Source organism: Orbicella franksi, chromosome 8 (assembly GCF_964199315.1).
Source record: "Orbicella franksi chromosome 8, jaOrbFran1.1, whole genome shotgun sequence".
Lineage (NCBI taxonomy): Eukaryota > Metazoa > Cnidaria > Anthozoa > Scleractinia > Merulinidae > Orbicella > Orbicella franksi.
In genome coordinates this window covers 27,905,712-27,917,243 of record NC_138152.1, presented here as the reverse complement: position 1 = coordinate 27,917,243, position 11,532 = coordinate 27,905,712, and the positions used below count along the sequence as shown (strand labels likewise).

The 11,532-nt window shown below is 45.0% G+C and overlaps 2 protein-coding genes across 2 annotated transcripts; both read left to right on the top strand.

The window, feature by feature from the left end:
• Positions 1 to 2,246: 2,246 nt before the first annotated feature.
• LOC145495293 (uncharacterized) lies at positions 2,247 to 4,932 on the top strand. Its single transcript, XM_081474889.1, has 2 exons — positions 2,247 to 2,628; positions 2,733 to 4,932. The coding sequence occupies exons 1-2, from the start codon at positions 2,307 to 2,309 to the stop codon at positions 2,885 to 2,887; spliced, it is 477 nt and encodes a 158-aa protein (XP_081331015.1). The 5' UTR covers positions 2,247 to 2,306; the 3' UTR covers positions 2,888 to 4,932.
• A 642-nt stretch (positions 4,933 to 5,574) lies between these two features.
• On the top strand, positions 5,575 to 10,782 carry LOC145494323 (uncharacterized). Its single transcript, XM_081473764.1, has one exon. It carries the CDS (start codon positions 5,872 to 5,874, stop codon positions 10,780 to 10,782), a length of 4,911 nt encoding a protein of 1,636 aa, XP_081329890.1. The 5' UTR covers positions 5,575 to 5,871.
• The last annotated feature ends 750 nt before the right edge of the window (positions 10,783 to 11,532 follow it).

Below are 11,532 nucleotides of genomic sequence, written 5' to 3'. Positions count from 1 at the left end.
TACTTATCTATCAGTTAAGTTCACAGTTGTTTCTTTACTTGCGCATATTGTTCCTATTGAGTTTTTTCTTCTTTTTGTTTCTCGCTCGGGAGAGCTTGTTATTTGTTGGGACAAATTTAAGGATATGTTTGGGATCTATTTGATATTTGTTTAATTGGCATTGTTTTCATTTGATATTTACTCGGATGACATTTATTCATTTTGATTAACTCGGTATTTCATTTGTTCAGGAATTTCCCCTGCCATCGATAGAACTGATTATGACGGGACATATTCCCTGATATTCTTTCAGTACTTCGGTTTGCTTGTAGGAGAGGATTTTCTTATTTCTATTATTGTGGGTTCGTTTTTGGGAATAAAATATACCAATGGTATTCACTAAACCATTAACAGCGTGTAACAAAAAATGCTTGAGGGTTCATTTTAGGGACTTATTGTGAAAATTATCCAAGGGTTAATAAACCACCGAGAAAAGAAATTTGTTCTTTTAAGGAAAGTTCGGAGCTACATTCTATGTTAGTTTTAGCAAACAATCAAAGGTTAAATGAAAAGAAAACATCGAAGAGATGCTAATAGCTTTTGGAAGAAACTCGTTTGTTTTTGTTTTTTTCGTTTGTGGTATATTTACTTTTACATAATTGATAATACTCACTCAATATACTCTTATCTAGATTGTGAGAGTCGTGTGTGTTTATCGTAGCTAACTGTGTCTCAACAGCTTTTCTTTATGTTTTGGCTTGCAAAAGCTTTTACAATATCAGAACCATGTTAGAACTGTTCATATGAATGTCCTGGAATTTGGATTATTTTAAATTTAGTTAACGATTTCGTAATGTCTTCGGACAAACTACGCTTAACTTCAATCTTACGGCTAACTCTGAGAAACGATTTAGCTGGACATATTCTACAAACACGTATTTTTTCCATCATTATTGAGGTTTACTTTAATCTGTGAATCAGGACAAACAACCAAACTTCAATGAACTCTATTTCCGTTGCCATTTACGTTACTTTCATTAAGGAAACAAACATTAGCTAACATTACATCCGAAAACGTGATTTCAGCTGGCGTGCCTCCTGAGAAGCAATATCCAAAGATAAAAATTTACTTTAGGTTGAATCCAGATCACACATTTATGCATAATGAGGAGTTTTCTGAAACTCATTAAAATCTTGCTGACCTCTACATTTCTAACACCTTTGAGGTCCTTTGTTCTCAATTCGTGAGTTTAAAGTCAATTGTCTATGCTTTTTCAGTGTAAAACTTAAATTACTTTTCATCAGGACCTACACCAAAATTATAGTTAGTTTTCTGTCTGTTTACTTTCTTTTTTATGCATTCCTTTGCATAGAAATCTCTTGGGATACAGTTTTTTGCAAAAAGTAAACATACCAAAATATGATGATGAAATCTCTTATTTTGGGCAACTTGAACAGCTGAAGTGACCTTTTATGCAACACAAAGATATTTGATTTAGTTAGCTATAGTAAATTAGGTTTCTCTGACATAAATATGAGTGCAGCTTATACCGACTGGACTTGTGATTCACGTGTAACTTATGCCAACTTCACTAGTAAAAAGACGCAAAACCTTGAAGACGTTTTAAAGCCTTAGCCACCTCTGTAAGCCTGACAAAGACACCCAATAAAGCCTACGCTGTTGTGAAACAAAATCTGCTTCGTGACACATGTGACACCTAAGGCCCATTATTGCATCGTGTGACTGCAACTCAAGAAATTTAACTTTCTGGACTTCAGACAAGTTATCCAGTGATTGAGAACGAGTTGCGAATGCTTTTGGTGATTCGCACCAAATTCGCCATTGGGGTAGGTTTTCCGTGAAACGTGACCAGACAGTCATTTCGCAATCGGCTTTGCAGACCTTTGCAATCATCCAATTAAAATGTCTTCCTGGAAGTCTGGCACAAGGTTATCTTTATTCTTATGTCGCCTTACACGTGACCCTGGGAGGGGTACTCCCTGAAAAAAATTTGGTGGGGGTGTGCGGTGAGCTTCTTGAAATCCTCACCCTATCTCAGATCCAACCCAAAATTTGATGCCCTAGCTCAGACCCCTAAAGTCTGTTACGATATGTACAAGTACACGGTTCTCGATGTTGGTAGTCTTAATTGTAATGATAAAGAAGTACTTTCATCTAAAAACACTCCCAATTCAATACCAGAGTGCACAAACCATACTCTCTTTCAAACCAGAATGGCTAAAAAACTATACCCTTCGGTGCCGACTATACTTATATAGCCTATATAAGGGAACACCCCGGGTCACGTGGACACCAAATTGACAGTATGTATTGGGTTATTCAAGGTCGCTATGTTGAATGGGAAATGATAGACAGCCACGATAGGTTGCCCAATAGAAGCAAAGATAGTTGTAGTCGTAAACCTCTCATTGGTGCCCATGATTGTGTGCTCCACCTTGCCTTTTGTCCATTTTTGGTAGAAAGGCTGCATCTCCCCTGGCGCCCTTTCATTTTCCGTGCTTATGATCAAGGAAGCATACAGTGCCACTTAAAGATGGAGTACTTTGCCAAATCGTTTTCTAAAGATGAAGTCAAGTCATGGCTGGAGGCAAACGGGTTTTCAACAGCAACCATCGAAAGGATATCAGGTAAGTAGTACTTGAGTCGACATGCTTTCACATTTACAACTGAACCGGAGTTGAAGCCCATGCCATTTCCTGTGCTCTTGTTCAATTAGTCATTTTTTTTAAAGATGATTTACTTGATGGAGGTGATATAGTTGCAGTATGTGAGGATGACAAAGAATGTTGTTTCTATTTCCCGGAGTTCAAGGAACGATCAAGATTCAAGGGTCTTGTCAAGGCAGAAACAGAGGAAAATCAGGTAAGAACATTTCTAACCTTGTGATTCTCATTTTCCCACGAAAGAGTCTGGATACAAACTTACTTCACTCTCAGAAATCTTTGAGAGCACTCTTCCAAAACGTGCATGTCAAATCTTTAGGCGGGAGGCTTTCAACGGAAAATTTAGTCACTGTACGAATTCTTAGTTTGATTTTCACTAGCCTTGGCGATTTTACTGCAAAGGAAAGTCATTTTGTGGATAGCCGATTCCCTTGTCTTAATAATTGGCACCACTTGTATCTAAAACGAGACAACTGATTGCATTGCCGTTTTATAATTTACTACTTAAGCTTAAGCTTACTTGCGGATCGTTTAAACTTATTACCACAACCATCTCGTTTGTAACATTCTTGTACATTTACTTTCAGGTGAGCCTTTCCATTGTAGGTTCGAATTCTACACGCAACATATCGCCCATATTTACCGAGGGGAGTGTAGCATCCAGATCTGATAGCAGTGCTGATGGTTCTTCTAACTCGGGATTATTGGTAAGCTACCAAACACTATCAGAAACACGCTTACTCTGAACTACCTCCTTTCAAACCCTTTTTTGTACCCCCGCATGTTACCATTATCCCCTTTCTTTTTCTGTGTTATAAATTCTCTTTCCTATCGGCTCTCCTTCACTTTCTATCATTCATCCGACGCGTACTCTCTCCACCCAAAGTACTCAACCATGGATTTAGTATTTATCGCAGAGCTCGATGGCTTCCAACATGGACCTGGACCATTTCACCTGAAACGCATCGTCCTCTTTTCGATCCAGAGAGAAAGCCCAGCGACATATACCTTTACGACTGACTTCCTGTTTGACGACCCGGACCACGCGGAAATGACCGACAGATATGCCACCCGTCACCTCTACGGCCTACCAATGGCCTCGCCTGGAATCCCCTACGAGAACTGGACTGACGTCCTAACGGCGTATTTCCAGACAAGGGCATATCACCTTTTTGGAACACACGGGAGATTCTACCGGTACAGCGCCACAAATTCTGCTCCTAGTCAAAGGTCAACAAAAAGGAGACCTACTGCACAGTCTGTTACCCCAAGAAGGAATTCTCACCAATCTCGAAATCCAAGACCTCCAGGACTATGGCTGCCCAAGTGCACACACGCTCGTGGGCTGCCGCTTATCTACTGGGGCTCGCACGGCCATTTTTGCTGCCTGGCTTCACAGACGATACACAGATTCACTACCTTCACTCTTGACAACTCTACCGGTACAATTTTAATACATCAACATACTCAAGGTATTGACTCTGTCAGAACCATCATAGAGGTGTCATTGCATTTCTTTTTCTAAGACCCCTGACATATGTTGTGTATACTCTGGACACAGTCTAATACATACTGTATATCGGTCAGTTGTACATAGCTGGTCACTATGTGTTAGCCACGCCTGGCTTTATGATTTAGCATTTCTGATTGTTGTTAGTTTTTCTTGCAACTTTTTGAAAACCAGGAGGTTTTCATTTTTAAGGTGGGAGGTGTCACGATAGAAAAAGGCACTCATCGCTAAGATTTTACAAAATTATGAGTTAGACCTTGAAACAAACATAGTCTGTAAACAATTGTCCAGATGTAAAATAGGATGACATTAAACCTCCTGGTTTCCAGTAAAAAGGGCTTATTTTACATGACATTTACCTGTTCTTTTGCTCTAGTAGAATTGTTCATTGGTTCTGTAAGTCTTGATATTTTGAGCTTGCTCAGGTTAATGATAGTCTCAGTGTAAAAAATGCAGTTTTGGAAAGTTAAGATTTCGTATTTTCAGAACTCGAACCATTCATACTTTTCAAATGCAAAATAGCAGTTATTGTTGAAAGTATATCTGTGTAAACAGCCATATGTTTTGAATAGAATATATGTTTATCTTGTCAGAAGTTTTCAATAGAACAGATGTCAGCAATTAAAACGGAACACTTGTATATTGCTAGTTAAGTGAGATTTTGAATCAGTGATCAAAAGACCATCTGCTCTGGTACAACAACGTACAGTACACAACACATGCGCTTTCAAAAGATTAACTTAGACTTTTTACTAGAATCCAGGATTGGGCTAACCAATTGGATGTCTCTAGTTATCAGCCTGCACGTGTCTTAGTTGTTAAAGTCTTTGCACTCATTTGTATAAGCGAACATCTGTGTTTACCTTAGAAGATATATAAGCAATGCAAAAAGTGTTGTCAATCGATTACCAGGATTACCAACGTTTACTCGTATGCGTGTATTAGCTGTGAAGTACCAATGAAGTTTACTCTACAGTAAAGTTGTTGCTGTATTCTAGAAGAAATCTCAGTGTTTACTGCCATTTGTAAAACAACAAAAATGCAAGCAAGATATAAATTCCCAACCATATTTATTCGTTGTAATAATGGGTAAGAAGATAATGGTAATGTTTTAAGAAGTACGTGTTGCGTCATTCGAAATATAATATCGGAATATTTTAGGTGTTTAAAAAATGTTGCCTTTCTCATCGTTGTTGATGTGTACGCAGGTGCTGCGTTTCCTAGGAACTAGTTCTTCAGCGAAATATGTGTAAATTATTTGACTGTTGTTACACTGGAAATAGTGCCATGTAATCTAACTATTTTGAATGTAGTATCTACTTAAATAATTTGTTAGCCGATTCTTGGCAGGATGCCTTGGTACATTCATGTTCGGCGAGCACCATTGCTACACTACGCCAGTACCGGTCAGCGGTACTAGGACTCAGCATGCGTTTTATCTGTTGTTCGTAGCGTGGCGTCCGCCATATTGTTACTGTTACTCGGCTGTTAGTTTTATCCCAGTTTGATTAAAAGCCTTACACGAGCCGGTCGTGCCTTGGTTCTTGCCTTATCTTCTTAACTGGCGTGGTGGCAGCGTTCGGTTCAACCCAAGCCGCATTTTCGCCGTAGAAAGCCTCTTTTCTGCCTCGACCGCGTGAGCCAAAACAGTGCATTCTTTGCTGTGACAACACGTCCGGAGTTCTACATCGTGTGTTATGGCGTCTACTCACCGCGCACCGAAGCAGTGGTGCCTCTCCAAGGTGAAAACAATCAATAGCTTTGAAAACTGGAAGCAAAATCTACTGTACACACTATCCTTAGACAGCAACTTCGCCCCCTTCCTCGCGGATGGTTTTACACGGTTGAAAAAGACCAAAGCCCAACCGCCTCGAGGACTCGAAAACGATGGCGAAACTGTACCACTCTCTCGACGCTTAACCGCTCGTCAAAAAACCAACTTCCTCGAGCTGATGCTGGGACAAATCGCCAATTACTGCCCTATTATTTCGCGTAGCACGCTGGTAAAAAACTCAACCTCTCTTGAGTTCATCTGGCAAGCTATTCGACAACACTTTGGATTCCAGGTCACCGGCGCACAACTTATCGACTTTTCTGACATACACCTTGCGGCAGATGAGCGCCCCGAGGACCTGTACCAACGCCTCATGGCCTTTGTGGAGGATTCCTTGCTGCGTGCAAATGGCTTAACCCACCATGGTGAACATGTTTCAGAGGATGAGGAACTTACTCCCACTCTCGAGAACTTCGTCGTCCTTACCTGGCTACGACTCATTCACCCCAGCCTTCCTCGATTGGTCAAGCAGCGCTACGGCACGGAGTTGAGATCTCGCACCCTTGCCTCAATTAAGCCAGAAATCTCACAAGCCCTTACCTCTCTCCTTGAGGAAATCCGCACCTCCGATGACGCTAGGATCCTGCGTGCAGCAGTAGCTGACGATTTTCGTAGCCCCGGTCCGGGTGGCAGGAGTAACTCTAAGTTCCGCACCAGACAACCTCGTCAGGACAAGGTCTGCCCCTTATGCAAGCAAGCCGGTCGCTCTAACACAAACCACTTCCTCAGTCAGTGTACCTTCCTCCCTGACAATGACAGGCGCTTCATGGTAAAAGCGAGACAGATCGTTGGCATCCTCGACAACGAACCAGACACGGACTGCGACCTCGACCCTGATACTCCAGTTCCTGATCCCACTTTGCCTACCCCAGATGTCGTAGCCTACCGTGTACAGACCCGTCAGTCTCCTTATATGGATGTCTTCCATGCTCACCGTGTTGTCCGCGTCATCATTGACAGCGGCGCCACTGGAAATATGATCCGTCACTCTACCGCAAAACACCTCGGATGTCCTGTAATATCAAGTGCCCAGTCCGTCCAACAGGCTGATGGCTCTTCTCAACTTCGGGTGGTCGGTGAGATACGAACAACCTTCACCCGCGACAACACAGACTTTACGTTCGAAGGTCTTGTCGTAGAGGATCTTGATGTTGAAGTACTCGCCGGGACCCCCTTTATGGAGGCAAATGATGTTGCTGTGCGTCCCGCTAAGAGAGAGGTGCTCCTTGGCAATGGGTCTGTCTACACGTATGGGTCCAAGTCTCCACCCAGCCCCCTCCCAACTGTTCGTAGGGCTTTTGTTCTCCGTGCTCCTACTCCTTCCAAGACTGTTTGGCCCAGAGAATTCTTGGAAGTACAGCTGCCAGACGATGCTCCTCCTGATTCAGAGTATGCACTTGAGCCTCGTACTGATGCACCAAGTTCACATAAACTCAAGCCATCCCAGTTGTGGCCGCAGCCTAGTGTCGTTTCAAGTGTTGCGCGGGCCATACGCATACCAAACCTGTCAACCGAGCCTCGCACACTTAAGCGTCACGAACACTTCTGCCAAGTCACTCCTGTCTTCGAACCAAAAGAGGATCCAGGCCCGTCTCCTGCTCAGCGTCCGTTACCACCCTCTAATTCCAGTCACTCCGCATCCGTTCAGGTAGACCCAGACAGCATCCTACCTCAGGCCATCAGGACCAATTTCCAATCCCTGCTTAGAGAGTACGACTCCGTATTTGACCCCCAGTTCCCTGGTTACAATGGATCCGCCGGCCTTTACCAAGCACAGGTCAACATGGGCCCTGTTGAGCCACCACAGCGGAAAGGTCGCCTCCCCCAATATGCACGAGATAAACTCGTCGAGCTCCAAGAGAAGTTTGACCACCTAGAGCAACTCGGAGTCTTCTGTCACCCCGAAGATGTTGGTATCACTGTGGAATACCTAAACCCTTCTTTCCTGGTAAAGAAGCCCAATGGCGGCTCTCGTCTCGTCACTGCTTTTGCTGACGTAGGCAGATACAGTAAGCCTCAACCATCTTTGCTGCCCGATGTTGACTCCACCCTACGACTCATCGCCCAGTGGTCACACATCATTGTCACCGACCTAACAAGTGCCTTTTATCAAATCCCTTTGGCCAAAGAGTCCATGAATTACTGCGGCGTTGCCACTCCTTTTAAAGGAGTACGAGTCTACGTTCGTTCCGCTATGGGCATGCTCGGTTCGGAAACCGCCCTGGAAGAGGTTATGTCCTGCGTCCTAGGCCCCTTACTACAAGATGGATCCGTGGCCAAAATTGCGGATGATCTATACTGTGGCGGCAACACACCCCAAGAGCTATTATGCAACTGGAAGAAGGTCCTACAAGCCCTACACAAGTGTAACCTGCGTTTGTCTGCCCACAAGACCATCATCAGTCCCAAGAGCACCACTATTCTTGGCTGGATCTGGACTGTTGGCTCTCTCTCCGCCAGTCCCCACCGCCTAAACACTCTCGCCACCTACCCTGAGCCAAGCACTGTTGGTCGATTGAGATCCTTCATTGGGGCATACAAGGTCCTCTCCCGCATCATCCCAAGGTGCTTACGTTACCTCACTCCCTTGGATGCTGTAACGGCTGGTCGTCCTTCCCAGGAATCCATAAACTGGACCGATGATCTAAGAGGTACATTCCGTAGTGCTCAGAATGCCCTTTCATCTGCGCTCACAATCAAGTTACCCAGACCTGAGGACCAGCTATGGATCGTAACTGACAGAGCTGTCAGGGACCCAGGAATAGGTGCTACCCTCTATGTGACGCGCGGAGACAAGTTACATGTTTCCGGTTTCTTCAGCGCTAAGTTGCGGGGGTCCCAGACAACGTGGCTTCCATGCGAGGTAGAAGCCCTCTCCATTGCGGCTGCTACTAAGCACTTCAGCCCGTATCTTATTCAGTCGTCCAAGAAGGCCTGCATCCTTACTGACAGTAAGCCCTGCGTCCAAGCGTACGAGAAGCTCTGCCGTGGGGAGTTCTCTGCCAGCCCTCGTGTATCCACTTTCTTATCTGTCGTAAGCCGCTACCAGGCTTCTGTAAGGCACGTCTCAGGCGCTGGTATCCTCCCGTCAGACTTTGCAAGCCGAAACGCCGCCCCCTGTGAAAACGAGACCTGTCAGGTGTGTTCTTTCATCACTCGAACTAGCGACTCTGTCGTCCGAGCCGTGTCTGTTCAAGATATCCTCCAAGGGAGTGTCCGCCTTCCCTTCACCAGCCGGCCCGCCTGGTTGGCTGTTCAGTCTGAATGCCCAGACCTGCGCCGGACACACGCTCACCTTGTCCAGGGTACGAGACCTTCCAAGAAACTGACTAACATCAAGGACGTCAAACGGTATTTACAAGTTGCGTCAATTGCAAATGATGGCCTCCTTGTTGTGCAGCGTCATGAACCGTTGTCACCGTCCAGGGAGTGCATTATCGTCCCCCGCCAAGCCTTGGATGGCCTTTTGACCGCTCTTCACATTCAGCTTAGCCACCCGTCCTGCCACCAGTTGAAGATGGTCGTCAAACGCTATCTTTTCGCCCTCGATCTGGACAAGGCAATCTCTCGTGTCTCTGAAGGATGCCACTCCTGTGCGGCACTCCGAAACTCTCCAACCGCACGTATTGACCAGTCCACCTCGCCACCACCTGACGCTATTGGTCGGTCCTTCGCAGCAGACGTCATCAAGCGCTCTCGCCAGCTTATCTTTGTCCTCCGCGAGACTGTGACCTCTTACTCCTCCAGTTTATTGCTTGAAGATGAGCGGCACCAAATGTTACGTAATGCCATCGTCAAACTCTGCTTGGAAATGCGCCCTATGGATGGTCCACCCGCTGTGATCCGTACTGACCCTGCACCTGGCTTTAAGGCCCTAGTCAACGACCCACTCTTAGAGAAGCACAGAATTACAATTGAGCTTGGCCAGGCCAAAAATCCCAACAAGAACCCCATAGCTGAGAGAGCTGTCCAGGAGTTGGAAACAGAACTACTACGTCAGGAGCCTCTTGGTGGTGCTGTCTCTCCCCTCACTCTTGCCATAGCGACCTCTGCCTTGAACTCTCGTATCCGTTCACGTGGCCTATCCTCACGAGAAATGTGGACACAGTGGGACCAGTTTTCAAACAAGCAGTTACCCCTTGCTGACGACCATTTAATTACCCTCCAGCACAAGCAGCGCCTCTCCAACCACCCCCACAGTGAGCGCTCTAAGGCCCCTGTGCAGCAAAGGCGCCCTACTCCCCAGATTGATATTGGTGACCTAGTGTACCTCCATTCCGACCTGAACAAGTCTCGAGCCCGCGACCGCTACCTTGTTGTAGCCATAGAACCACCGTTCTGTGACATCCAAAAGTTCATTGGATCCCAATTACGCAGCTCATCATACCATGTCAAACTATCAGAGTGCTTCAAGGTCCCATCTGACTTGGCCGACCCCTTACGTGTTCCCCACACACGTCGCAGTAACGACTCAGACGACTCAGACGAACCTGGTACCACATCGTGCCCTCCACCCTCTCTGCCTGACATCCCTGATGCCATCTCTTCTTCAGTGCATCAGCTATCTGACAGCTCTCACTGTGTTACACCACAAGCCTGTGCCTTTCCTGTTGACCATACCATGGTTGACACAGCTACACAGCCGTCATGCCCTGATGACACCCCATTAGAAAATGCAGTCATGTCAGCAGACCCTCCCACTTCTGACCTACGGAGATCCTCACGTGTCCGCCGTCCTCCTACGCGTTTTGTAGACTATGTCACTGAACTCTGACTTTTCCTTGCATATAGGTTAGCGTCAAACACATTCCACTACGTTCTCGGTTCCTGTTATGTGGCATACTATGCCCCTTTTTACTTTATGTATTTACTGCGTTGAAAAGACTTATGAAACAAGAAGAAAGAAGTCACGCCAGTACCGGTCAGCGGTACTAGGACTCAGCATGCGTTTTATCTGTTGTTCGTAGCGTGGCGTCCGCCATATTGTTACTGTTACTCGGCTGTTAGTTTTATCCCAGTTTGATTAAAAGCCTTACACGAGCCGGTCGTGCCTTGGTTCTTGCCTTATCTTCTTAACTGGTGCTACATGTTTTCGGTTCAGCTGCGTTGTTCAGCAACTTGTTTGTTTACTCGCGGGTGTCGATCGAGAAAATGAAAACAAATTAAAATCTAGATTTTCGAAGCGCTCTTTTTGGAATTAGTCACGTTAGACTCCTTAAGTTATTTTTAGTCTCCTGTCTAATTTTTCAGTCAAACCTTGCCCTTTTTACTGACCTTTTCAGGGAGTTTGATAGTGATGTTTAATTACTTTATTCCTAGTTCACACTTCGACCCAAATAAAGAAAAGATTCCTTACAATAGCAGCAGCACCTGGTTAGAGGATGTTTGTACCAAGAGCACGTTCAGTTAATGAAATGGATAGTTTTAATTAGAAATCCCGCCCATGAAGCTGGGAATTTACAAACCTATTTCTTGTAACACTTATGTTGTATGAAATATTTAACAACTTTTATCTTTTAACTTA

Coding starts and splice junctions, on each gene's coding strand:
- LOC145495293 (XM_081474889.1), top strand. CDS start 2,307: ATGTATTGGGTTATTCAAGGTCGCTATGTTGAATGGGAAATGATAGAC. Junction 2,629..2,732: donor AACCATCGAAAGGATATCAG/GTAAGTAGTACT, acceptor TTTTTTTTAAAG/ATGATTTACTTGATGGAGGT.
- LOC145494323 (XM_081473764.1), top strand. CDS start 5,872: ATGGCGTCTACTCACCGCGCACCGAAGCAGTGGTGCCTCTCCAAGGTG.